Source organism: Chaetura pelagica, unplaced genomic scaffold (assembly GCF_000747805.2).
Source record: "Chaetura pelagica isolate M959 unplaced genomic scaffold, ChaPel_1.0 scaffold227, whole genome shotgun sequence".
Lineage (NCBI taxonomy): Eukaryota > Metazoa > Chordata > Aves > Apodiformes > Apodidae > Chaetura > Chaetura pelagica.
The window spans coordinates 245,297-273,200 of NW_009953796.1; the positions used below are offsets into that span (position 1 = coordinate 245,297).

Genomic DNA, 27,904 nt, shown 5'->3' on the forward strand with positions numbered 1-27,904 from the left:
GGTGTCCTTGTGGCCTCCTGCTGCTGCTACTGCTGCTGCTGCTGCTGTAGAAGTTGTTCTCGGCGACGGAGGAGAGCGTGGGGCTGGAGCTGGGCGCGGGGCAGCTGGGCAGGTTGGCCATGGAGGCGAAGGAGGTGGCGGGGTGGCTGCTGGAGGAGGCAGCATTGCTGTTGGCACAGAAGCTGCCCTGCAGCGGCGCCACCGGCACGCTGCTCATCGCAGAGAAGGCCACTTTGGTGTTGGCTGTGTACAGAGCAGTCCGGGGGTTGATTATTGCAGGGGACACCGTTATTTGCATATTGCTGGAGCAGGAAGTCTGTCCAGCCATGGCAGAATCAGTAGGAAGAGACGAAGACACCAGGAGTTTGATGGGTGGACGAGCCACGTGGAAGACTGTGCTGGATGTGACAGTGGCAGCAGTACTGGTTTCTACTATTAATCCTGGCTGCTGAGCTGTTTTAATCACTCTGTCCAGAGTCGAAGCGTGGACGACTTTGGTTCGAGGACCAAAGTTAATAGTAGATGTGGGTGAGCTGTTCTCAGCAGCCCCTGACAGCACTTGCAGGGGCTGGTGGGGAGAAGATGCAGACATTACATCCACCACTGTATTTCCAAAGCTCTTCTCCATTTTTATGCTGCCCCTGGGGCCAGGAGAAACTTTATTTCTTTCTTCTAAAGATAGAAGTGAATGCATAGACGATGAAAGTAGCTTCATGTCTGCATTGCCACGGTCTGATTTATGCACTGAATTTAGCATCCGGATGGGGGTGATATGAGAAGAGGCAGGTGACATCATTTGCATTGGCAGAGTGTGGTGGCCGGACGGATTGGAGCCTGCGTCGTTCTGCACTGGTAAGACCTGAGCTGTGGGTCTGGCAGAGCTGGAAGTGAAATGGTTCAGTAACATCACCGGCTTCTCCTTTTCTGAACCGTCCAGGTGAATCTCTAAACCTGGGGACAGAAACGTGGGTAAATACAACTGCTTCTCTAGGCAACAGGCACCCTCTGTGGTTGTTCCTGCTTACGTCTCTCGTTCTCCTCGGCGCTGTCCGAACTCTCCTCCCGTGTCTGGATCCCCATGGGGCTGGAAGAGGAGCTGGAGTACTCGGAGGAGCTGCCCTCCCGGGGCAGTGGGTGGGCTGGCTGATCCACATCCACACGCAGCTCTGCAAAGAAAGGGTGTGTGAGCCACCAGGGAGTGCAAACAAGAGGGGAAACACCTACTTGACAGGACCCGATTACAACTCTTTTATGACATTTAACATAGAGAGATGCCAGCAGGTCCAGGGAGGTGATTCTGCTCCTCTGCTCTTGGGAGACTCCACCTGCAGTACTGTGTCCAGCTCTGGAGTCCTCAACACAAGAGGGTCATAGACCTGTTGGAATGAGTCCAGAGAAGGGCCACAAAAATGATCAGAGGGCTGGAGCACCTCTCCTATTGTTCAGAATGGAGAAGAGAAGGCTCTGGGGACACTCTGGAGCACCTTCCAGTGCCTGAAAGAGCTACAGGAAAGCTGGGGAGGAACTCTGTACAAAGGCTTGTAACAACAGGACAATGGGCAATGGTCTTAAACTAGAGCAGGGTAGATTTAGATTGGACATTAGGAAGAAGTTCTTCACACTGAGCGTGTTGGGTCACTGGAACAGGTTGCCCAGAGAGGTGGTGGAGGCCCCATCCCTGGAAACATTCAAGGTCAGGCTCAACCAGGCTCTGAGCAGCCTGATCTAGTCAAAAAGGTCCCTGTGCACAGCAGTAGGGGCTGGACTAGATGACCTTTAAAGGTCCCTTCCAACCCCACACATTCCATGATTCTGTGCTCAGGATTTACAGAGATCTACATTGGCTACAGGCAGGAGCCTGGATGTGTCACAGCTGCTGACCAGTGCAGCTGGGCATCCACAGGGAAACCACCAAGAGGCAGCTACTTGTTACTGCACTCAAGACCACAGCAACGGGACTTTCTGACTGCTCCCTATTCAGCCAATGGCATTTTAAAAGAGAAAATTTAGGGACAGGTTGCTGAATAAAAAGCAGTGCAAGAATGAACTCACTCTTGTGCCAGGACATACTTGGCCCTGAGAGCACAGCAGTGTCCTCTGCTCCCCCTCCTTACCTGCAGCGTGGTTGCCACGAATACTCTGGATGGGCCCAACATGTGTGGTGGGGGGGACCCTTGCCACACCACTGCTGGTAACTGCAGAAGGTGTTGTGGGGTTTAGGCACCGTTTCTCTGATTTTTCTCTGTAGGGGGACAGAGAAAGGTATGAAGAAACAAGGCCTGGCTAAGGCACAACAACAGGCAAGGAATCGGAAGCAGACAAAGCCCACACAATAATCCACTAACATGTTATGCTAATTTCAAATGGAAACATTTGGAAATTACATCCATCTCGACCACAGGTTCTTGCCAGCAGTTCCATTTGGACTGTTTACCATCTGATTCCAATACTAATGCTCTTGCTTGTACAAGGCAAAACAGCACCAAGTGGTGGCTACACCCTATCACACGTTCCCATAGCACATCCCAAACCCAGCCAAGCACACCAACACCAAACAGAAGCCAAATGCACTCCCAAGTTTTCATCTGGCAAACACATTCTGGAAAATCTAAGACTGGTGAAAAATGCTGTCGAGGAGCTTTGATGAATGGACATGGATTTTTTTAATTGCTTTTTAAGTAACTGCAGCTCAGTGGCTTGCTTGCCTGATTCCCCCCTCCCCCATGAATCTCAGGGATATGGTCAGACCAGAATCTACCTGGGCTTTGCATGTGGGAATACTGGTAGGTTTCTGGTCTGGCAAAAAACATTGATTAGGTATCTTAGGACCTTAAAAAGACAGTTTTCCCCTGCCACTTACTTCTCCAACTCCAGCTGGGTCTTGAGCTTCTTCTTTGCTCCCATGGTGAGGGACTCAAACTTATTCAGATCTTCTTCAGTAAGACTGAGAAACTTGTAAAGAAAAAAAAAAAAGTTGTGCTTAGTTTTACAGCCTGAAATATTCTTGTTTACATTTCCAGTAAAGCAATTCTGAAAGACAATTTTAAAGCCATTTTTAAAGCTTTTCTTAATTCATAGAACCTTTACTCTGGTTTTAAATTATGGAATCATTGTAGAATAAAAAGTGTGGGACTTGGATGGAAGAAAGAACATCCATTGTTTAAATTTAATTGTGCATGTGCTATTTATATTATCTATTTACAATAAAGATGAAGTAATTTTTGTACATATTAAAACAGAACTTTGTGCTAGGAATGAGCTGAAGGATCAGTTTCTCTTTAAAAAAAAAATCACTCTTTTCTTGCTTGTGTCATTTAAAACAGGAATTAATGTGCAGTCATCTCATCAGTTTAATTGAAAAGACACTTGCAACCAAAAGTTTATAATAAAGCAGAGACATAAAACAGGAAAAAAACTATAATAGAATACAATTAAAATTAAAGCCAGCAAAGTATGCATAATATGGGTTTTTTTAAACCACACTAGATTATGCATAGTTTTGCCATGTTTTTAAAAGAAAACCCTACTATATATGTCCCCTCACATAATGAAGACAATCAAATCAGAAGACTCTGGTAATAGATTGTAATTAAATACAGAAAACATCCTAGAACCAGCAGGAAGAACCATTTAGTTCAACCACTTGGTCCACTGGAGGGCGTTCAAGGCTAAAAGACAGCAAGGACACGAATTTGACAGCTGGAGCTGGTAAGTGCTATAGAAGTTCCTGTTCAGATAAAAACCAGCCCACATCATTGTCACGGGTGACTCTTACTAAATGCAAACACATTAAGTATATATTTTTCCACAAGAGTTTCTGCTGGAAACAAAAGCTTCCCATTCACTTGCAGGTATGTACACATGCTAATGCTCATGTCAGAAGTCTGATTTTTTTTTTAAAAAAAAGAAAGATAACTAAATATTTTGGGAGAAAAATCAATCAAGAAGTAGAAATTTAAGAAATCAACAAATTGGAGTCATCTACTGCACATCAAAGGGATGACCAGAGATCCAAAGCAGAGCTCCAAAGCCAGAATGCAAGTTGGATCTTCAAGTATTCAGTGAAGAATTCTGAAACAGAGCAGCTGTTGCACAGCCCAAGCCCTGGACACAAGGCAGAGCAAAAATAGGAAGAAGGTTTTCTTCAGAATATGATTGCTTCAAGAGAGTGCAAACCACCTCAGCACTGGCCAAGAGCTTCTGCAACTCTCAATGCAGATGTGTGCAGCTTCTCTCTCCACACTCAGAGAACAGAAGGGTAATTTAAAGCTGGCTCTGTGCTCCCTCTGCTCCCCTACCTTCTCCATCGTGAGCTGTTTGAAGACAGGGTAGTACTTGTGCAAGCGCAGTTTCCTGAGCCAGTCTAAGATCCCATTTTGCTCCTGTGTCTGAGGGGTCTGTGGGCTGGAAGACATTAGCATGGGTGAAGAAGAGGTGTCCATGGGGGTGCGATAGGCCAACGAGGAGCCAGTGCCTCCGGGGTGGGAGCAGTGGGGCAGTGCAACCGGAGCAGCAGCCGAGTGCTGGACGTGGTTCTGAGAAGCCTGAATGCCAGCCACTCCACATATAGGTCTGCAAAATAGTAACAGAATTTGATTTAGCACATGGAATCCGTGGCACCCAGAGCTCAGCTGCTACAGCCATACAAAACTACCACTTCCAGGATTGCTGGTAAAACCTGCACTGGGTGCTGCAAGGTACAGATTTGTACCTGTGCTGTTCAACAGCACAACAAGAACACGGCAGTTCATGGCAAATACGAAGCCTTATCCTCAGCTCAAGCAGAGGTTTCCTTGTTTAATCACAGATAATCTATGTTCTACTACATCTCTGTGATGAAAAAAAGGCTTAGAGAGAATGGACACAGTTCAGGTTTGCATTATTAAAAAGAACCCCAAATATAATCCTCTGGATTTTTTTTAGTGGGTGGAAGTGGCAAAATAACCCACAACATTGTCTCCTTGGAGGGTTCTGGGTTTTGTTGGAAAAAATGAGAATTGCCTCTGCAGAGAAGGAGTTCTGAGCTTGTTTTAAATCCTAGCAAAAGGCATGAGAATTTCTTTCTGTCTCTTCCCAAGGCTGAGCTGTACCTCCTTGGGAAGAGGTTTCCTTCCTCCCTCTGAAAGGAAATCCCTGCTGTGCAAGGAAACATTCAAAGATGCTGCAGAGAGGAAAAAAAACCCCACCCTTTCAGGGTTGCTCTCCTCTCCCTTTGCCCATAAAGAGTTATACTTGGGTCTGTGCCTACAATTTGGGTAATCATTATTCCCTTGAAGAGATTGAGACCATCACAACTTGTGCCACAAGCAGCAGCTCACAGAGCAATCCTCATCACTGCAGCTCAGCACGCAAGTGCTGATGCCAACTGGCAGTTACGACGTAAAACATTTTGAGAAGTGCTGCTTAGAACGGGTGTTCATAGGTTTGACTGCCAGCAGGAACACACTGCAATCATCTGATCTCACCTCCCATGCAACGCTGGTCAAAAGCCTTCCCTAAATTCTTCCCTGAGCATACACATTTCCTAGGACAAGAGAGCGCCTGCTGATCTCACAACTGCCAATGACGAGAGATTCTGTCACAATGCAAGAAAGTTTGGTCCAATAGTAATTACATTTTACATGCAGTTATTACTCTAAGGTGTGTTTTCTTAAAGCATTTAAAGAATGAACAAAGGGAACAGTAGGAATGTTAGAACCTTACATCAATATTCTCATTAGGTGCCTGCTTTGGGCAGACCACACACACACACAGGCTAGAATTTCTTAAGATCTTCTGCAGATGAATATAAAAGTGCAGACTCAAATAAATCCCCAAAGGAGAGAGATAATCACCCATCTAATGGGTTTTTACAACTAAGCAGAACAAATGTAAACAAAACAAATACTTCACCTTCCAGATGTTCCCAACGTAGTTCCTACTTTATAAAGGGAGGGGTTGCCAGAATCTAAAAACAGGGAACAGAAGTTAAAGATAGCATCAATTTATGCAATGTACACCAGTACAAAAAAAATCCCTTTTTAAAGTTTATTTAAACTTACTTGAACTCTGAAGTTGCTGTGAAGGAGATGAAGTGCTGAAGAACTTTCTAACGTGGTCATTCTTCACCACATGGGAAGGTAATGGTGCCAAATACCTGCAAATTCATGAAAAAACAAACAAACCCCCAATTCTGTTATGTTTGATTTGCAGCTGCCTATGCAGTCATAACTGTACATGAAATTTAAAAACTGAATTTGAATTTTTTAAAAATTAAAACATAAAAGGCCTTTCCAATTAGTAACACCACCCAAAGCTGATTCAAAGTAGACCTGAAATGCATGGATGTTCTCATCCTTCATACCACATAAACACACATTATCGTTGTGTTGCTTTCACTCCGTTCAGCGTTTCAGTAAAGATGTTTCATTTAGGAACACCAAACACTTGTGAGGCAGAAAATGTTCAAATATAAACTTGAAAATGGTAAAACACAAACTTGAAAACTTCCTTTAAAGGGAGGGTTGCCAGAATCTAAAAAACAGGGAACAGAAGTTAAAGATACATCAATTTATGCAATGTACACCAGTACAAAAAAAAATCCCTTTTTAAAGTTTATTTAAACTTACTTGAACTCTGAAGTTGCTGTGAAGGAGATGAAGTGCTGAAGAACTTTCTAACGTGGTCATTCTTCACCACATGGGAAGGTAATGGTGCCAAATACCTGCAAATTCATGAAAAAACAAACAAACCCCCAATTCTGTTATGTTTGATTTGCAGCTGCCTATGCAGTCATAACTGTACATGAAATTTAAAAACTGAATTTGAATTTTTTAAAAATTAAAACATAAAAGGCCTTTCCAATTAGTAACACCACCCAAAGCTGATTCAAAGTAGACCTGAAATGCATGGATGTTCTCATCCTTCATACCACATAAACACACATTATCGTTGTGTTGCTTTCACTCCGTTCAGCGTTTCAGTAAAGATGTTTCATTTAGGAACACCAAACACTTGTGAGGCAGAAAATGTTCAAATATAAACTTGAAAATGGTAAAACACAAACTTGAAAACTTCCTTTTGAGTTAATGAACCTGAATGCCATAAAAACACAGATATATCTGTTACTTAATTTTCTCCTCTCTGAGATAAACAGCAGATGCAGAGTTTGGCAGAGGAGGGAAAAAGGCTGTAAGACTCATGTCACATTTTCCCTGGGACTGTTTTGCCTCTTTTTTGGGGACAAATGACAATCTCCTAAAACTCTGCAGTGTATAGTGTGTTCTATCAACATGAATAGACTCCTCGTTGTTACACAGCAAGGCAGTCAGCCTTTTGCCACATCTGTACATTGCAAAAAGGTCTTAAAAAGTTGTTGAAAAAGGAGAGTGTTTTGACCATATTCTAATTTTTAAAAAGTCTAAGTAAGAAGTAATTCAACTACACACACAGATGTGCCTTCAAACTGGAGTAATCAGTTAATTTGTGAATTTTTCAAATATGCAGCACTGGACAAAGCAGCTTCTTGCTCTGCTCCAGAGACTGAGCTGTTGCTGTGTGAACACAGATTGCTGCTCTATTAACCTAGATTTGTAGAGACTGTTGCTAGCTAAACAGCAGCAGCAGCAAGATGCCTTCCTCTCTCTTACTTTTCCCTAATTCTCCTCAGTAGGATCACCTTCAAAGCACAGAAGGAACTGCTTGAAATGTTAATGCTGGTTTTCCCCAAAAAATACTCTAGGCAGGCACCTGCTGGCTCCAACTATGGAAAAACAATATCCACTGTGGCTCTGCCAGTGGTGGACAAAGCCCTGTTTCCCAAGGCTGAGCTGTACCTCCTTGGGAAGAGGTTTCCTTCCTCCCTCTGAAAGGAAATCCCTGCTGTGCAAGGAAACATTCAAAGATGCTGCAGAGAGGAAAAAAAACCCCACCCTTTCAGGGTTGCTCTCCTCTCCCTTTGCCCATAAAGAGTTATACTTGGGTCTGTGCCTACAATTTGGGTAATCATTATTCCCTTGAAGAGATTGAGACCATCACAACTTGTGCCACAAGCAGCAGCTCACAGAGCAATCCTCATCACTGCAGCTCAGCACGCAAGTGCTGATGCCAACTGGCAGTTACGACGTAAAACATTTTGAGAAGTGCTGCTTAGAACGGGTGTTCATAGGTTTGACTGCCAGCAGGAACACACTGCAATCATCTGATCTCACCTCCCATGCAACGCTGGTCAAAAGCCTTCCCTAAATTCTTCCCTGAGCATACACATTTCCTAGGACAAGAGAGCGCCTGCTGATCTCACAACTGCCAATGACGAGAGATTCTGTCACAATGCAAGAAAGTTTGGTCCAATAGTAATTACATTTTACATGCAGTTATTACTCTAAGGTGTGTTTTCTTAAAGCATTTAAAGAATGAACAAAGGGAACAGTAGGAATGTTAGAACCTTACATCAATATTCTCATTAGGTGCCTGCTTTGGGCAGACCACACACACACACAGGCTAGAATTTCTTAAGATCTTCTGCAGATGAATATAAAAGTGCAGACTCAAATAAATCCCCAAAGGAGAGAGATAATCACCCATCTAATGGGTTTTTACAACTAAGCAGAACAAATGTAAACAAAACAAATACTTCACCTTCCAGATGTTCCCAACATAGTTCCTACTTTATAAAGGGAGGGGTTGCCAGAATCTAAAAACAGGGAACAGAAGTTAAAGATAGCATCAATTTATGCAATGTACACCAGTACAAAAAAAAATCCCTTTTTAAAGTTTATTTAAACTTACTTGAACTCTGAAGTTGCTGTGAAGGAGATGAAGTGCTGAAGAACTTTCTAACGTGGTCATTCTTCACCACATGGGAAGGTAATGGTGCCAAATACCTGCAAATTCATGAAAAAACAAACAAACCCCCAATTCTGTTATGTTTGATTTGCAGCTGCCTATGCAGTCATAACTGTACATGAAATTTAAAAACTGAATTTGAATTTTTTAAAAATTAAAACATAAAAGGCCTTTCCAATTAGTAACACCACCCAAAGCTGATTCAAAGTAGACCTGAAATGCATGGATGTTCTCATCCTTCATACCACATAAACACACATTATCGTTGTGTTGCTTTCACTCCGTTCAGCGTTTCAGTAAAGATGTTTCATTTAGGAACACCAAACACTTGTGAGGCAGAAAATGTTCAAATATAAACTTGAAAATGGTAAAACACAAACTTGAAAACTTCCTTTTGAGTTAATGAACCTGAATGCCATAAAAACACAGATATATCTGTTACTTAATTTTCTCCTCTCTGAGATAAACAGCAGATGCAGAGTTTGGCAGAGGAGGGAAAAAGGCTGTAAGACTCATGTCACATTTTCCCTGGGACTGTTTTGCCTCTTTTTTGGGGACAAATGACAATCTCCTAAAACTCTGCAGTGTATAGTGTGTTCTATCAACATGAATAGACTCCTCGTTGTTACACAGCAAGGCAGTCAGCCTTTTGCCACATCTGTACATTGCAAAAAGGTCTTAAAAAGTTGTTAAAAAAGGAGAGTGTTTTGACCATATTCTAATTTTTAAAAAGTCTAAGTAAGAAGTAATTCAACTACACACACAGATGTGCCTTCAAACTGGAGTAATCAGTTAATTTGTGAATTTTTCAAATATGCAGCACTGGACAAAGCAGCTTCTTGCTCTGCTCCAGAGACTGAGCTGTTGCTGTGTGAACACAGATTGCTGCTCTATTAACCTAGATTTGTAGAGACTGTTGCTAGCTAAACAGCAGCAGCAGCAAGATGCCTTCCTCTCTCTTACTTTTCCCTAATTCTCCTCAGTAGGATCACCTTCAAAGCACAGAAGGAACTGCTTGAAATGTTAATGCTGGTTTTCCCCAAAAAATACTCTAGGCAGGCACCTGCTGGCTCCAACTATGGAAAAACAATATCCACTGTGGCTCTGCCAGTGGTGGACAAAGGCCTGTCTTGATGTAGGGGAAAGAGGTGTTTAGCAGAAGGTCTAGCAAAAGGTAATTGGTATTTTAAAACAATGTTTAGTAGTTTGCATGGGTAAAGGCAGCAGTGGCTGAAAATACTTGTAGTCCCTTGAATTTTCCTAGCAAAACTAACACGGTACTTGGAGAGAACTGTGTCCAGCTCTGGAGCCCTCAGCACAGGAAAGATATAGACCTGTTGGAGAGGTCACAGAGAAGGGCCACAAAGATGATCCAAGGGGTGGAGCAGCTCTGCTATAGAGACAGGCTGAGAGAGTTGGGGTGTTCAGCCTGGAGAAGAGAAGGCTCTGGAGAGACCTTAGAGCACCTTCCGGTGCCTGAAGGGGCTCCCGGAAAGCTGGGGAGGAGCTTTTCACCAGAGAGGGAAGTGACAGGACAAGGGGTAATGGTTTTAAACTGAAAGAGGGTTAGGTTAGACATCAGGAAGAAATTCTTCCCCATGAGGGTAGGAAAGCACTGGCAGAGGTTGCCCAAGGAGGTTGTGGCTGCCCCATCCCTGGAGGTGTTCAAGGTTGGATGAGGCTTGTGCAGCCTGGTCTGGTGGGAGGTGTCCCTGCTCATAGCAGGGAGGTTGGAACCTGATGATCTTTAAGGTCCCTTCCAACCTTCACCATTCTGTGATTCCATGATGTGATCTGCCACAGATGATGGTTTAGATCAGATCATCACCAGGTGATTTGTGATAACGTGAAGAGGTATGGACAAGTATTTTATTTTTCCTTAGTTTTGATTTATTTTTTTCAAAGCAGTCTTGACTATTTTTTGAGCCCAAATTAAGCTTCTGCAAAGCAAATGATCCACTACTTGTTTCTAACACGGAATTAGGAAATGTCAGTTCTCCAGGAACATGAATACAGAATATTGTTACCATATGTACTACTGAAGAAAGAATTCCTGGAAGTTTTTTGTGCAATGGAATTAGTAGAACACGAAAAAACAGTGCTTAGGATCAGGCTCCAATTTCTGGAAAGTAACTTAAAATATAAACATATTATTTCTCTTTCCTGTTTCTTTCTCCCACTTGGTGAAAAAAGCCAAGTGTTAAGATAAAAGAACTACAACAGCCAAAAGCCCAGCATACCTAAGGTCTGATTCCAGGTCCATGTGGTTCCGTTCGAGGTAAAATGAATCTGGACCAGCTAGGCAAGGAATGAATTTCTCCATGTTTTCTTCTGGATACAGCTGGGAGAGCTAAAGACAGAGGATATTTCATATGCTAAGTGAAAAGACGACTTGTCACTCATCTGAGACTCAATTTATAGTCAAACACTTGTTGAAATTAAATATATATATCTCCATCCATTTTGAAAAAATGCCATTTAACAAAATTACCTACAGGGACAAAATATCTGATTTCACAGTATTTTTTCATACCACCTTTACCTTTGAAATAAATTCAGTCACTTCAGTGGAGGATTTGGTTACCGACGTCACTGAAGAATCCGACCACAGGACCTTGGGAAGTAAAAAAGTGTCCAGGTTAGTATCTAATAGTCAAGAGATTTCAGTTTGACTCCAGAAGATCAATATTAGGTATCAGATGTCCCCAGAGATTGCATGAGAGTTTGTAACATGTGACATCAACATGGAAAAACTGTGCACAAGTAACTATTACTCAGTCCTCCCTTGCTTCCTGATTCTTGCTGTTGTTATACTTAACAATTACTCTGAATGCTTAAAAGAAGCCCTTCAGGGTTTACACAGCCACTGCACCCTGCAGACACCCAGTATTAGAGAACAGACTACTAAGTAATGGAAATTTTTGTATTATTATTATTCTTCCTAAACAGCTGGTTTGTAGAATCTGATGGACAATATGAACAACTCACCACAGCACAACAGTGCCTATTTATAATTAATCAATTCCACATGCCAAGCAAAGTTAAAGATGGCAACAAATCACCCTGCTGCAAAAAAAGGCAAAACCTTAGAAAAGAAACCTGAAGTTACTGCTCTAACCAGGCTCCTCTGCCACCACCTTCTCCATGCCCTACAAAAAGGAAATGGCTCAGTGTCTCTTCCCTTAGGCTTTCTGCATGAAGTCATGACATTCCTGGATACTGCAGCATTTATTGGATGGTAGATGATTAGTTTGAAGGAGCCAGAAATCAGGGCTTCTTGGCACAGAGAGTACCAGCATGAGACTGGCCAGTGCTCTGTCCCTCCAGAATGAAGATACTGGAGATGTTGGAAGGCTCTTGGTTTTCAGCAGTCCTGTAGGGGAAGGAGCTGGATTGATGTGTTTAAGTCTCAGGAGGCCTTCTTCTCACATGACACTAGTTTCAATGACAACTGGAAACATACACAAAGTCTTTTCCAGCCATCAGAATGCTGCCAAAATGACTGGTGAGAGGAGAGTATTTCAAAATACATTACATAATGGAGGAATTTCCTCTCTGCAGAGCTGCTGCACAAAAAGTAAGGGAAGAAAAGAAGAAAACTGAAGGACTTTCTGGTTTTTCAAAGTCTTGGGGTTCTTCTGTTTGCTTTTTTAAAGTTTGTGATAAATGAGTAGTTATTTTAGATTTGTGAGAAATTTCAGGAGATACAGGAGAAATTTCTCTTCCTTTCTAATTTTCTAGTACCCCATTTGTTAGGTTTTGCTAACTTGGTATGATCTTTAATACTTATAAAACAAGAATGTGAACTGTAAATGCAGGGAACAATGGCTTAGGAAGTGATGCTGGGAACACTGAACTGCTCTATCTATTGACCTTCTATTCCCAAACTACTGAGCAAAACATTTAATAGTTTGGTTTATAACCCAGCAAAAAGCAATTTATTAGCCCAGCTAAACTATGTACTATTCTTACAGCTACAAGCTGTCAAGTGAAATACTGGTAAAAGTAATTTCTGGTATTTATAGAAAAAAATATAATAGGAAAAGATGTTTCTCAAGATACTAATATTTAACTGGAGTCTAGACAGCTGCATAGTCCATAAAGATTTTTCAACCCCCACAAAAAACATCCATCCTAATGCTGATGACATTTGGAAAAATGATGGGATTCAGAAAACATTACCCACAAATCCAGTCACGCAGCACTTAATGCTGCCAACATCACAAGATGCTGACCCAACGCTCCATCTTGGGGGATAGTTTTAAAGACTCACTTTCTCTTTTTGCTGAAAGTTATAATTGACATTCTACTGTCCAGTTTTTTTTCAGGTTCTCCTTTTCTCACCAACTCTTTGGCTCCACTGCCTCACTAAACAAACCAAAGATATTTTCTGGGCTTTGCATTCTGAATTTTGGAAGAGGTCGTTCCAACTAGATGGGAGAAAAGCAGTTTGTCCTTCTCTCTCACCAGCACCCAGGGCCCAGTCTCTGCTCCCAATACCAGGTCCACAAGATGAAGTCATCCTTCCACAGAAATTGTGAGCAACCACCCAACCTCCAAAAGCTGCGTAAAAACAGGGGGGGTGGGCACTTCCCTAAGCAGATTGTGGTTAACCACTCTCATTCCAAAGAAACTATTCCCACTTCCAGTTTGAATTAGTCTGGCTTCAATGTTCAGACAACAGTTCCTGTTGTGCCTTTTTCTGCAAGATTAACGCCCTCTTTAAAATATTTTCTTCCCTTTGAAAACGCTCTTTTATGATACTCAAAGCCATCTTTCAGTCAAGTTACTTAACTCTCTCACTGCATGGCATTTTCCTCAAGCCTGGAATCATTTCCATAGTTATTTTCTGTATTCTTCAACACTTCTTTTAAAACCAGTAGCACTTGAACCATATACCACAGCCTCACACTCCCCTCAGTGCTGAATGCAAAGATAAATGACTGTCCTACCTCTTTTCCCACACATGCAACACTGACCTAGGAGTCTGGATTCTCTTCTTCATCCAGAAGAATAATTAAATTCTTTCTAGCTTCTGCATTCCAACACATAGATACCCAGAAATACCCATTCTGTAAGTGTAGACATTTTTTCCCCTACATATGTACTTTCCCACAACCTGCTGCATTAGAGTGGGTATTTTTATTTTGCCTCTGTCCCACTCTGCATCATCCACACGTGTTCATCAACGGCAGTTTGTGACTACTTCCAAAATCACAATACAATACAAGTAGCATCCGTCCCCAAGGAGCTGCACTAGACAAATTTTAGGGATCCAAAAATAAGGTTTGTTAACTGCTTCTTAAATATTATCCTCCTTGCTTTCACAGTAAAACAACAATCACAAACACTTACCTCAAAGGAATATTCAACATTTCTTTCATTCTTCTTGTGTGCCAGTCCCTTTAACTCCACTTTTTCAACACTCACTATGAGAAAACAAAGAGATAAGAAGAATGAGGAGGATATTCTTAAATGCATGTAGAAGTGATGACTCTGGTTGTGCCAGGACTTGCTTTGGGAGCCCTGGATGCCTCATGGCAGTGCCTCAGGTGCACAGCTGGGGTTTGCCTCACTCTGCAGATGGGAAGGTTGATACCTGGTGCTTTCCACTCAAGCCTTAGCAAGGCTTCATCTTAACCAGCACCCAAACAAAACACCAAATGCAAAGCTCTTTATTTCCTCATGGCCTTATCACACCCACTCATCACCATAATAACAGAATGCTACACCAACACTCATGGATTAATCTTAATAACATCCAGCAGCAAATATCATCCCTCTGGGGGAAAAGTGGTATTCAAAGAAACGAAGGCAGGCAAATGCCTCCATGGTTCCAGGGGCTGGTTTTGCAGGGAGTTTAGTGTGTTTTTATTGCCGTGCTGACATCCCGGCTCCTCCTTGACGGCAGCTTCATGGAAAGTTTCTGCCTCAATTACTGAAATTTGGGTAAGTTGTAAGTAAAAACAGGATCTTACAGCGGAAAGTACAGGTCACTGCTCCCTTCTCCACACATGATGTGCAGCCTTCATAGACACAGCCTCACACATCAGATATTTGATATGCTTGATACTTGGAGACTCTCATTTCCCAACACCCACAGACCAGAAATTCCACCTTGCTAAACTTTATGAAGATTATTTCACTGACTTCCTGTTTCTCTTGCAAATTCCTGCCTTTTCATGGCACACATGGGGATACTCACAAGGAATTTTTCTTATTAAAAAGCTAGTTTATACTGGTTTAAAAATTCAAAAGCAATTATACTAAAAGACACTAGAACTTTACCTCCAAGTAGCAGGTGCTTGAGGGGACACACGCTCTGTATCTTGTGTTTCTTACTGGTTCTAACAAGCAAAACCCTGAGCCCTACCACTTTGTTCCTTGGAATCACCACTTATAAGATGTTCATCTGTTTTCAAGACTGTATTACATTTAGGACTCAAAGCTGTGTTTATCACATGTAACTCCCTCATAACATAAATGCATGACTAACCAGCTGCAGTGCAAAAGTCACAGCCACAAAGTTACAGCAGGAAACCTGTTTCATCCCTGCTCTCCAGCAGAGAATCCAGCCAAAGCCACTCTCTTGCCTCTCTGGAGACTGATTTTCCTCTATCTTAAACCAATAATGACCTGAAGTCTTTATCACAGAATGGTTTGGGTTGGAAGGGACCTTAAAGATCATCTAGCTCCAACCTCACCTGTTGCCATTTAAAAATTGTTGTTGCCTCCTGTTCATTTAAAAATGTTACAACCTAGGTCTTGGCTATTTTAAAGTCCTCTTTGAATCTTACTCATTTGCAGTTGAAATTTTTAGAACTGGCAAGTTTTAAATAGCTCTCTAGATGTTCGTGCCTGTCTTGAAAACATAGAATTAACATTCCTTTTATGATCATCTCAACTGTTCCTTCTCCATCTAATTCCCAATTACGATAACAAATCCCTGAGCTTATGAATAATGTCAACTCACTACTTACTACTATCTCCTGCTTATGCTTTTTGTAGAGATTTGCTGCTCTTAAAAGTCTTCAGTGGATTCCTCTCACACTTCTGAAAAGATTTTCCAGTCCTGCGTGCTGAGCAGCACAAGAATACATCTTCTGCATGCCAGATATTGCAGAGCTATGTAGAGTGTATGTAGTGGCATGAAGATTTAAACCAGCCCATGGTTCAGAGGACTTCTTGCCATTTTAAGAAACACCTACCTCAATACACTTATTTAAGAGAATTCAGGGCACTCTTAATTGTCATCACAGTTTAAATCTATTGAATATTGATTGGAATGACACATACTTCAGAATTATAATTAGAAATAACTTGTCAAGTGGACATTGAGAGGGGGTATCACCAGACTATTGGTGATACAGCTGAAGAATGAGCAAATAACTTGTAGAAAAGCCTCATGTCAACTGCTGAAACATCTGTTTTTGGAGCAGGACACAAAGCCAGAAGGACACACCAACTGCTACTTAACACTTGTTTATAGCAAATCCAGCATCACTTTACTGAAACTGTTTTCATCATTGGCATTTCTAAAGAATTCAAATGCAATCTCTTCAATGGACTCAGTATTTCTCTACAGTAATTCAAGCAAAGTAGGATTTCCTATAAAAATAAAGCTATTTATGGTTTACTATGTGTGTTACTAACAAACTTTAAATCACCTTGTGGATTTTGCTGTGCTGACACTTACACGACCTTTTCATTCTAAAGCTCTAGTCTGAACTTGTCCAGTTAATATACTCTGCTGCAGTGGATTTACCCCCTGGAAAATGATTGCAATTAGCAAAGTGAGCCTTTAGGTAAGTATTTCTGCACCGATTACAGTGATCCTAAACTGCATCTTGTTAAGATTATGTCAGTTCCAGAGCATGAAATAGAGTTCATTGTGGAACAGCCATGTGCTGCTTACCATGAAGCTTAACTTTATTCAGAGCAACCAATCATACAAAACCCAGGAAGAAAAAGATACCACCTACTAAGCAGGAGTGAGTGGATATTAAATTTGCTGTCCAACAAATTATGAAGTAAAAAAAAAATCTTGATTTTTTTTTTACTGTATTTACTCTCAAACACATGGGGAATTGCCCAAAGAGCTGACTCTATGCACTATGACCATAAATGATACCATAACCAGAAAAATCTTTGTACAGAATGAAGGCTACATGATGCTGTTCTCTTCTCAAGATGCTGTACTCATCAAAATTCAAGCTTCCTAACCTGGAGGATTTAAACAAAAAAACCCATTGTTTCTAATTGACAAGATAACCAGAGCAAATATATTTGCACTACCCTAAATCTGAGCTTTAAGTCTGCAACTAATGAACGGAAACTCATCCACAAGTAGTCCAGTTCCTCTCCCCTCATGAGGCTTTGCTGCTGTGCCTGGGAAAGAAGCAGAGGAGTTTGGCAGGGTCTCAGTCATGACAGAAGCTCTCAGAGACATACCTTTCTGTTCCTCTCTCCCAGAGCTTCCCTGTTACATGATCCAAGAAAAGTGCCTGTGTGTACATGCCTCTCTCTGCTTCATTGGCAGAGGGGGACTGAACACTTTTAATCCATAATTATCTGAGAAGGAAAGGCAGGTAAGAGAAACAGTGGGATGAGCTCACAAATGACATAGAAAAGGGTATAGAAAAGCAAAGGAGGTTTGTGGCACTTCAGTGTTGCAGGAGAGGCTCCCCTGGAGACTGTGACACCATCCAGAAAAGGGCAGAGTACTGGGACATCCACAGAACCCCAGGCATGCATTTCTAGTCACTAGGAACCAGATTTCAAATAGCTGAACCTTTGTCTTGTGCTGAACTCTACTTTGAAAGCAAAGCAGACAGCACAGTAATGTCTTCATTCACTTAGAGATTTTTCTGCACATTTTCTAAAGGCTTATTATTATTATTTGCTGCTTTCTTTTAAGCACAAAAGAGAAGCATTCTTTGTGCAGTTTTCAGCTGTCCATACAAATTGTCTGGTGACACATGGAAGCCTGCATTTGAAATACCACAGCAGAGTCAGTTACTCTAAAGGGTGTGATTTCTAAGACTTCTCTCCTTTTCAAATACATTTTTTTGGTTTCCCACTGTTCCAAAGTGCCCAGGTAAAACAGATACAGTGAGTTTGAAGATTTTTACCCATCTGGCTGATGTTGGTGCATTTGTCATCTGATCAGTTTAGTGTCTCTCTTAAGGCACAGACAGCTCCTTCCCCCTCCTCCAGACCAGGTATTAAACCCTCTGGCTTTCCTGATGGCATTAACCAACTTTTCCTTCTGAAAAAGCCATCTCATATCAACTAGAGAGGTTGGACCAGATGATCCTTGAGGTCCCTTCCAGCCTGGCATTCTAGGATTCTATGAAATCACTGCATGTAGCACAGAAATACTCTTTTCTCCAGCATTTAGGTGGTAAGATTTTAAGTGTCATGAGACTGGTTGAACCTGTGCAGCTCCTGAGACATGGTTCTTGACAAAAAAAGCAGAAATGCTACAATTTTTAAGCAGGAAAAAAATAATCAGTAAAATTCTTTACTTTGTGTTATGGAGGAGACCAGGGACATAATCATAATGGGTGTTTCTGGATTGAAATATTTATTCTTTTCGTTCAAAGTTGTGCCTTCATGGAAATGGGCACTCAAACACAAATACAGCAATTGAATTTTTGTTGAAAAGTTCTACCTAAAGAAAAGGAACTAAGAAAAGACTTTCCACATTCTTGTTTACACAGAAGTGGTAACCAAAAATGCAACACCAAGACTTTCACATGCCATGTCTTGTTTTTCTAAAATAAATTCTTCAAAAGCAGCATTACCCCATTACTCTTGTCCATTAGACATCAGAAGACAATCCCAGTGACTGCACAAAACTGGAAACAAAACCCTACCAAATTCAACCCTCAAGCCACCACTATATTCCAAAAAAAAAAAAAAAACAAACAGGCTAAATGGAGGAAAAGGAGAAGTGGTTTCAAGGCATTTTTATGACAACAAAACACATTAATTTATTGAGTTTTTTACCAAAAAGACCAACTGAATTAAAGATGATAAACTGCTTATAAGTATCAGCTTAAGAGGGTTTTTTGCATATTTTTTTTTCCCCCAGAAAGCTTTCTGCTTTCCCATTTCTGAGCTTTTTAAAGCTATCTAGGCTATGATGGAAAGTAAAAAAATCCTCTGATACTCTCTTATCATCAAATACTTGATTCTCTTCTGCCACAAACATCCTAGACTAAGTTTTCTCATCAACTACATTTATTTCCCTAGCCTCCTACTTCTCAACACTTAAATTATTCATTAACTGGAATACTGGAGGCCTGGAGAGAAGTTGCAGAATCCAATATTAGTTTTTCAAAGGACATACAGGAAGAGTTGGCCTGAGTCTGAGAGAGGAACAGATTAGTAAGAAGTGAGATTTAAATAACTCCGGTATCAATTAGCATCTTTCAGGCTGCTGAGAACTTGGCCTTATAATGATAAGTTTCAGGACCTCAAATCAGGTCAATCTGATGTTTATGCACTACAATTCCTTTCAACAAATCAGACAACTACAATATTAGCTTGTGGTTTAGCCATTAAACCCGAAAAAGAGCTGGCACTGTTGATCTGTCCGAGACAGGAAGATTTCACTGGAAGAGTGTCCTTGAGGCCCCACTAGATAGAAAGCTTAGATAATCTTTCAAACTTGGACCTAATGGGCTCTGAATCACTGAATACCAAGAATATGACACTAGAACCATTCAACTTGAACTTTGCTCTGTTCAACAGCCAGCAAAAACACACCTTGGCTTGCTCCCTGACATATTAACTCACTATTCCTCTTTAGCTGAGAGGTATCCAATATCAAAATATTGATCGGCCAGGGTCCAAGTGAGGGAATAACACGAGATGCTCACTGCTATCTAATGGTCATGCTTCCACAAACTGCTTCTGGGGAAGTGAAAGAACATGAAAAGGCAAAACATATAGTAATATATTCTTAAAATTCAAGAGTATCAAGCACACATCATGCACCTACAAGCTTGTCTATCTATAGCTATGCCAGGCAGAAAAATTGCTTCTACTTAAGGGCATCAAGAGTTGTTTATTAACTTAAAAGTAAGGGAAGACAGGGAAACAGGAACAATTTCAAAAAAGCTTATTTGACTACTTCTAGAAAAATCAAGTATGGGAAAGGATGAAGCAATGCTCTCTGCAGTTCACTACATTGATTTGTGACATAAAAATATCCTTTCATGATTATATTAGTAGTGAAATGACATCTCCTCAGAACTCTCCAGACACAGCAGGGTAATTTATTAAGGTATCAACATGTTTTCACATAATACAGCAATTATGGATTGAGAAAACATGTGAAGAGGTGTGATTGGGACACTTCTATCAAAACTTTCATGTAAATACAACGCTCCTGCTCACTAAAAATCATTTAAATTGAATGATGAATTATGTAGAATTTACATTCCCTCTCCAAAAGAGAACAGAAAAAAATGTGGTTGGTATGAGACCACAGGAGGATCTTGGCTTATTCTTCCCACATCAGGTATCTTCAAAACACTCCATGTGGCCTGACCCACCCAGGTAATACAAGACTGCATTCCAGGGAGAAGAATACATTTACTTTATCTCAGAAACTTAGCAATGAGCACAGCAATACAAAAATAATTGAAACACTCTTGAAAAAAGTGACTGAAGCTGAAGAAGCAGAGTCTGTCACAGCACATGACCGAAGAACTATGGGCTGGCAGTTATTGACCATGTCATATCACCTGCTGCTCACTACACCTCTATCTTTTGTCTTTTATTTCTCCTAATATTAAGAATCTGTAATTCCTTCAAAGTCAAGGATAAGTTTATTTTCTTCTCTTCATAAGATAGATGGTTTTGCAGAGACAAAGGTAGAAACTCAAAACTCAAGTTCAAGGCAGGTCAGATTTGATAAGACCCAGTTTCAGCCTTATAACTGGGTCCACAGTCCCATTTTCTGCTGGTATCTTCCAAAGACTAAACGTAGAAGAGCAGACAGCAACTTTTTCATGGTGTCTGCTTAAAAAGGAAGCTACAGCTAGGGAAAAAAAACCCTCAAAACCAAACAGTAAGGAAGTCTTCTGGCTGGCTGTTGCCTCTACTAAAACACACAGGAAGACACTGGAAATTAGAGCTTGATGCACATAATAAAAAAATTGTTAGCAGCAACAGTAGTGGAAGGAATGCTCTTAGAACTGTAATTTTTCTTTGTAAAAAATAAGGGTTCTTCCAATTTAGAGAATATTTAAGATCAAAACCAACACATACAACACAAGTTTAAGAGGTGAGCTAATCCTACTTTAACTTAAAAGCAAGACTGAGGACTATGAGCTGTGATATTCCACAGGAAATAACCACACAGCTTTTTTCAAAATCAAGGACATGAGCTTACTTTTGGCAGCATATCGGAAGCAATAATAGCCTGGGATTGTATCCCTCACTCCCAATCAAACCAGTAGTTTTCATGTTCCTGCTATTTCCTCAGTTTATTTAACTTGCCAACTAACTGTTTCTCAAAAAGAGATATATGTTTAAAATGCCTGTATATCTTAGCTTTTCAGATTTTAATTGAATTCATACATTTTTTATTAATACTGAGTTATACTGTCAGCACTTTAGCCAACCACAAAAGCCAATCAACCTAAAGAATGGTTTTGCAACTTCACTGGATTCAATTCTGAAATCAAACACAAAGCTGTCTGGACTGAAGGCTGGAGAAGACTCCCATCTGGACAGGGAAATGTAAAGCCCAGAAGAATCAGCCAGCTGCTTTCAAAATTAGGATACAGCTAAACCACTATTTTGAAGGTTTTTCTAAGCACATGCTTTAGGCCAAGAGCACTAACTTCTGCATTGCTGCTGCTGAACTGCCTGCCACTGAGGAGACAACTGCCTTACAAGTTGCCTTCTTTTTTTTTCTAATGCCAGAAAGATGTTTTTACAGAATAAATTATCCAGAAAGGGTTGTTGTACTGGACATGTTTGTGTAACAGCTCCACTACTTTACTAAATCTGAGCATCAACACATGTCACTAAACAGGTGCTGTGCCTTAAAACATAGACTTCTTCAGGATATGCTGTTGAGATGTATGTAATAATGCTCTGAGCAGAAAGAGAGCTACAATACAGAGCCAAGAAAGTCTGCAAGAGTTTGACATTTGTTAAGGACAGTTGAGCAACCTGTAAAATATATTCCTTACTTCAGTTTGGAACAAGTAGCTCTAATCAAGCAAAGATCTATCTCTTTATAATGCCAGGCAGAGCATATCCAAAAAGGAATCCTTAACAATGTTTTTTTAACACCATGGAAACACACTTGGCATTTTCAAGCATGATTTTAGGTAAACACTTGCAGCACTGGAGGCTTAAAGGTATCCTACAACAAATTCAGAGACACTAGTCACAGTGTTTCAGAGTAAACACACACTGAGACTGTGTTGCTTAGGGGCTGGGGGACTGCTTGTTTTCTAAAGGACTTCAGAATTTAATTTGTAAAATATACTTACTGCCTAAATCCCCAAGCTGTCTAATTCTACATGTAACTGCATCTAATTAACTATTTTCATACAACTGAGAAAAGCCTGTGGAAGTTATGAATGCAGCTGTGTACTTCATTTGCTTAGAAATCCAGCCCAGTGACTCATCTTCCTTCTCCAGTTGAACAAGAGCAGGCTCCTCAGAGGAATGTGCAGCTCCTTTGGAAAAGCACTCCTGAAAAAGTGACCCTAAGCCCAAACACTCAGCCTGAAGGCAGCTTCTGTAACAACTAACATATGTTCCTGTATAGGCAATTAAAATAAGCAGGCTGCCCATATCTAATTACACACACTAATAACAGTATCTCTGCAATCGAGAGATGGTCAACTTCGTAAATAAATACTTACACTTACTGGGTAAGAAACAGGCAGTTGTATATTTAGTCTAGTTCTACCTGATCAAATGATTATTTTACTGTTCTTAGATCACTTTTAAACAAAATCATGGCTTTGTTTATTATTTTGAAGGTTAGCTCATACTACAGAAGCCTTATGCTTCCCTAGCAAGGATTTTCTCTGGCAGGTAATCCACAGAACCCCTGCAAACCCAAGGTGACTCAGTTGGTTAGTTCTAATCTGAATGCTATATTCACCTACTAAATGAAAAATGCAGTCAGTTTTCTGTGGAAAACACTCTTGGCAGGTTAGGCCTTTGGTCTAATCACAGTTTTTGTGCTCAAGTGAAAGCCAAGAAAACCTAGGATTCACTAAATCCCAAATATCACTCAGGGAAGCAAACTCAATTCAGCTGGAGCCTTTGAAGTTTGCATGTGTGCATGGAACAGGCACTCACACTGAGCTTAAGCAGAGAATACAAACCTCACTGATGCTCCCTGGAAGGAAAACAGATGAGGAAAACATGACACATTCAGGTAGTCACCACAGCTGGGAATCTGAGCTGGCATTTGTTTTGAAGTTTTGAGCAATGTCCACAATACAGATGGACAAACAGTGTCTCACCCCAGGCCCACCAGTGCAATAATGCAAGGTCCCAGCTTTGAGGGCATTTTGAAATAGAAAACCACCTTCTGGAGGGGATGAAGAAAATGGGAAATGGCCTGCCTACTACCCATTGGTTTTCTTTCATCATACAAGATTTTATTAATTGACATCTTCTAGGTCCCACTTAGATAATTATAACCTGCTATTACTCTTTAATAAAAGGACCCAGTCATGACTGCATAAAAAACAAATCACAGTAGCAATCACAGTTGTACCCAATGAGGATTATAAAATCACCAAGTCAGGACCTGACCATGTTTATAGATTAATTTTACATACTACATAAACATATCTGTATATATTTTTACCTACAGCACAGACATCCAGATTGTGGGGCTGTAGCCTGTAACCATATCTTGGCATAGCTGGAGCCCTGTCAGCGAGCTCCTCAGGCAGCAGCTGCTCAGCCAGCATGCCCTAGCTTGAAGGGCAATCTGGTGATGAAACATCAGAGTGCTGAGATCAGATGGCCAGCTGCTCCAACCTTGGCCCAAGGATTTCTTCAGCTACCTAAAGGAGTTCAGAGTTTCCAACTCTGCAGCAAAAACAGCAGAAATGTGCATTTCAAACTCTAAGGCACTTGAATATCCACAGCCATTCTTATCTAAAAGTCAGGCACCCCAGACCAGCACAGTTTAATGCTCATGGAAATAAGCACATGCTGTTTTCTGCATTTTTGAGAACAGTATCAGCATCTTGAAACTCATGACTAAAGCTGCAATAACATGCAAGCATGAGCAGCTAGGACAGTAATTTTATACCAGCTTCCATTTTTTTTTTTTCTAAAGAGTTATAGCACTAACCTTCTTAACAACAAAAAAATATTCTGTTAGTATGCTACATAAAAATACCAGACTAAGGGACTACTCTAGAATAGGCAAAACCTTGAGTACACACAGTCTTGCCAAGAGCCACAAATGCATTCAAGTGCTTAGTTCAGAGAGAAACAAACATCCCCCTGCACAACCACTTCTGTGAGCTTCTCCTTTTGTTGGCAATTACATCCTTGTGCATTTTCAGGTCTCTAGTCTCAGGCTTTAATATTCTTGTTCCCTTTTATACTTTTGTATAAATCACTGCTCCTTTATTCTGCATCCCAGACAAGACTTGACCAGTAATTCAAAGAGAGAAAAAAGTTCCAATACAGCATTTAAGCTTATTTGGAGATACTGTACAACTATTAGAAAACTGATTCTGTAACACATCTATGAGGGAAGAGAAGATCAAAGTAGATGCTATTAGCATTTGCCAAGGCAGTGAGATCACCCAGGAACTGATATAAAAGGAACAGAAACAAACTAAAGCCCCATCCACTAAAAATCCTAACATCTTGAAGCTGTAACTGCCTCAACACTTGCTACCAGATCTTCAGGCTGCAGCACAAAATGAAGCAAAACATGCTTTGGCAGTAGTAGAATAACTGCAAATCCCTGAACTATTTAATAACAGGGACAGGAATGAACACAAACTTTGAGCTCCCCAAGCCACTAATACCTATTTCATACCCATTGTTGTTGCAAAGTTCACTTACTACACATTTCCACAGGACTGTTTACAAGAAAACCCAGTCTGAACGCTTTGCAAACATGGTGGCCCAACCCTGTCTCTGCTTGAATGATGTACATTGAATAATTCATCCTCACAAGTGGAAGCCACAACAGAGAGAAGTCCAAAGCCCTGCTGGTTTATGCCATTTCCTTTCAGCCGTGTATCCTAATGATGTAATTTTAGCAGGGCTACCCCTTTGAGTTACTGTTAAAAATAGCATCTGCACCATCCACTGATGAAATGCCTCCACTCCAGGCAGTGAAGTAATGCAGCAAATCCACTGCTCTTTTATTTTTGTTTTCTGGGAGATAAAAGAACAAGTTAGAAAGCAAATGAACTATTAACCTTTTAGGTTAGCAGTTCCACACACCTGGGAAAGGAAAGTTATGTTAAAGCCTTTTTTTTGCATAATCTGTGATTTTCCAGCATAAAAGAGCAAAAGAAAAAAAAAATTAGAAATTAAATCTTACAAATCACTTCAACAATGCCAAAGTTGACCATGTTGAGGTGGAACTTCCTGTGTTGGAACTCGGTACCATTTCCCCATATCCTATCACAGGGCACCACTGAAAGGCAACTAGCCAATTCTTGACGTCCACCCTTCAGACATTTCTAAACATTAAAAAGGTCCCTTCTCAGTCTTTTCTCAAGACTAAACAGCCCCAGGTCTCTCAGCCTTTCCTCATAAGACAGATGTTTCAGTCCCTTCATCACTCTTGTAGCCTCTGTTGGACTCTCCCCAGCATATCCTTGTCCCTCTTGAACTGGGGAGCCCAGAACTGGACACAATACTGCAGATGTGGTCTTACTAGGGCAGAGTAGAGGGGGAAGAGAACCTCCCTTGATCTGATGGCCTAGGGAAAGCACAAGACACCCTGCTTGACAGAGGTTTGGGACAGCACGATCCCTTAAACTTCTCCTAACTTCCACCACCTGCAATCTTCAAATGAGATTTCATTCTCAACTTATTAGCATCAACCCATGAACAACTCTATGTGCTTTCCTCACCAATCAAGCTGTCAAATCTCCTAACCCAGGTCTCAGTATCTGACTCTGTTCTGGTGTTTTTAACAGATGCAGGTTATGAAAACAACATTCAGCCTGCTCTGAATAGAAGAATCAAACTTTCTTTAAACAACTCCAAATAAAACTGCATTAATACACAGCATTTCACTGCTTTAACTGTTCTCAGCTCCATTCTTTAGTTTGATTCTATTTATAATGAACTCAATGTTAATATCACATGTTCTTGTTTGGTTATTAGCAAAAAGACATACAAGTCAGTGAAGGTACATACAATTTCAGAAAAAATATCTAAATATTTAAGCAAAACAAGGGGGAAGAAATTGGTTCTGTCTACAAAGGGTGTCCAGAGAGCCTTTCTGACCACCAATTAGCAAAATCCCAAACACTTTGACATAAACCTGAGTTCTCAGAGAGCTAGACAGACATTAAACCAGCCCTGATGTGAAGAACGAACCACCCTAGATTGATCAGTATGTGAACAAGACTCTGCAGTAAGTCAAAAGCAAAGCCATATCCAGAACACAAGAATCAGTAGCTCTTGCACGGTGATCCTCAAAGGGCATGAGGCACCAACTCCTCCTGGGTTTGACTCTCCAGTCTAAAAAAATAATACAAAAATCACCCACTGTTTTCTGCCCTGTGAAACAGGGCTGGCACCAGCTGGTAGTCAAAGTACAGGAGAACATTTGCAAAAACATGACTGATGTCCTCCCCTCTAACTGCACATGTCCTGCAGTCAGACTCATGAGTTGCCATTTGCTAAAGGTCTCTCACTAGCAATCTTACATCCCTTCTCTTCTTTGCAGTCCATCTGTTCCCTTGTGCCAGATACTGAATGTGAGAAATCATCATCATCACTTCCACGGAAATGAAGAGTTGTCATTGACTAAATAAGGTCACTTCCAGATTAAAATGAGGGGAAGCAGAGTAAAGAAGTATTTGTTGTAGTAGATGGGGAAGCAAAGAAAATTGCTGGCAAAGTAAACAATTTTGGGTGTGAAATGTTCTCATCCTTCCTCTCCACCCACCTCCTCATTTTCAAACCACACCAGTATGTCCTGTCAGTACTAAGGGTAATGCATCTCTTCCCAAGACTCACTGCCCCACTAAAAAACCAATTTATTGTTTCCAATTCCCAGTATCACCAATTCCTCTCAAGTTTTCTCAAGTCCTACAATGTCTAGTATCTTTTCTCTAGTGCACTCAATACTTTTGAAAATTACCAGCCTCCCACATCAGCAGAAAAAAGCAACAATGTGAGAATCCTAATGCTGACATCAAAAGTCAAGGAAGAAGCCTCAAGATGTACATTAGGTTCTCTTTAATTTTCAGATCCAGACCCAAAAAACTGCAAGGGATGACATTTCTAACCTGTATATGCAACTACCTGTAAAAACTCCAGCTATTGATAAAATTATTGTATTTTTAAGCCTATTTAAGCCATCTAAATGTAAAGGTGAATGAAAAAAAAATGCACTTTGGAAAACAGGGAACTTAACAATCAACTGATAAGGGAACAGATAAGAACAACTACCAGCTAACAACTAACAGCTGTAAGAGCTTCTTAAGCATGCAATGCACAAGAAAATTGCCATTGAGTCATTTGTACACTTGTGACACTGCAAAATACAGGCAAACACATGATGGTTTTCTGGGAATACATGTGAATCACTCCCTATTTTCTTTTTTAAAGTGGTACTTTTTTGTCCAATTGAAGTTTAGGGGAAATGTAAGCCTAGAGAGGACAAGTAAGCCATTTATTTTAAATTCTTGTATCCCTCATGGCAGTGAAATGAATAAGTTCAAAACAGACATTTCCAGATGTTAAAGACAAGTTCTGAAGAGATGTAATTAACAGCTGAGAATTTCTGAACATTTCTCTCATCCCTTACTCAAGCTTCAAGCAGCAGACACACAAATGTCCCCTCCTAGTGAGCTGTTTGTCACCAGGCTGC

At 40.8% G+C, this 27,904-nt stretch overlaps 1 protein-coding gene across 1 annotated transcript in view; it reads right to left on the reverse strand.

The window, feature by feature from the left end:
* ZCCHC14 (zinc finger, CCHC domain containing 14) overlaps positions 1 to 27,904 on the reverse strand; it is a 51,271-nt gene that overhangs the window by 2,303 nt on the left and 21,064 nt on the right. Inside the window, exons 3-12 of the mRNA XM_010001104.1 lie at positions 14,179 to 14,252; positions 11,366 to 11,437; positions 11,064 to 11,173; positions 8,767 to 8,861; positions 8,617 to 8,671; positions 4,299 to 4,572; positions 2,861 to 2,952; positions 2,115 to 2,242; positions 1,026 to 1,166; positions 22 to 951 (exon numbers count right to left, since the gene is read on the reverse strand). Of these exons, the coding sequence (XP_009999406.1) occupies positions 22 to 951; positions 1,026 to 1,166; positions 2,115 to 2,242; positions 2,861 to 2,952; positions 4,299 to 4,572; positions 8,617 to 8,671; positions 8,767 to 8,861; positions 11,064 to 11,173; positions 11,366 to 11,437; positions 14,179 to 14,252 (1,971 nt within the window). The remainder of the gene's footprint in view (positions 1 to 21; positions 952 to 1,025; positions 1,167 to 2,114; positions 2,243 to 2,860; positions 2,953 to 4,298; positions 4,573 to 8,616; positions 8,672 to 8,766; positions 8,862 to 11,063; positions 11,174 to 11,365; positions 11,438 to 14,178; positions 14,253 to 27,904) is intronic.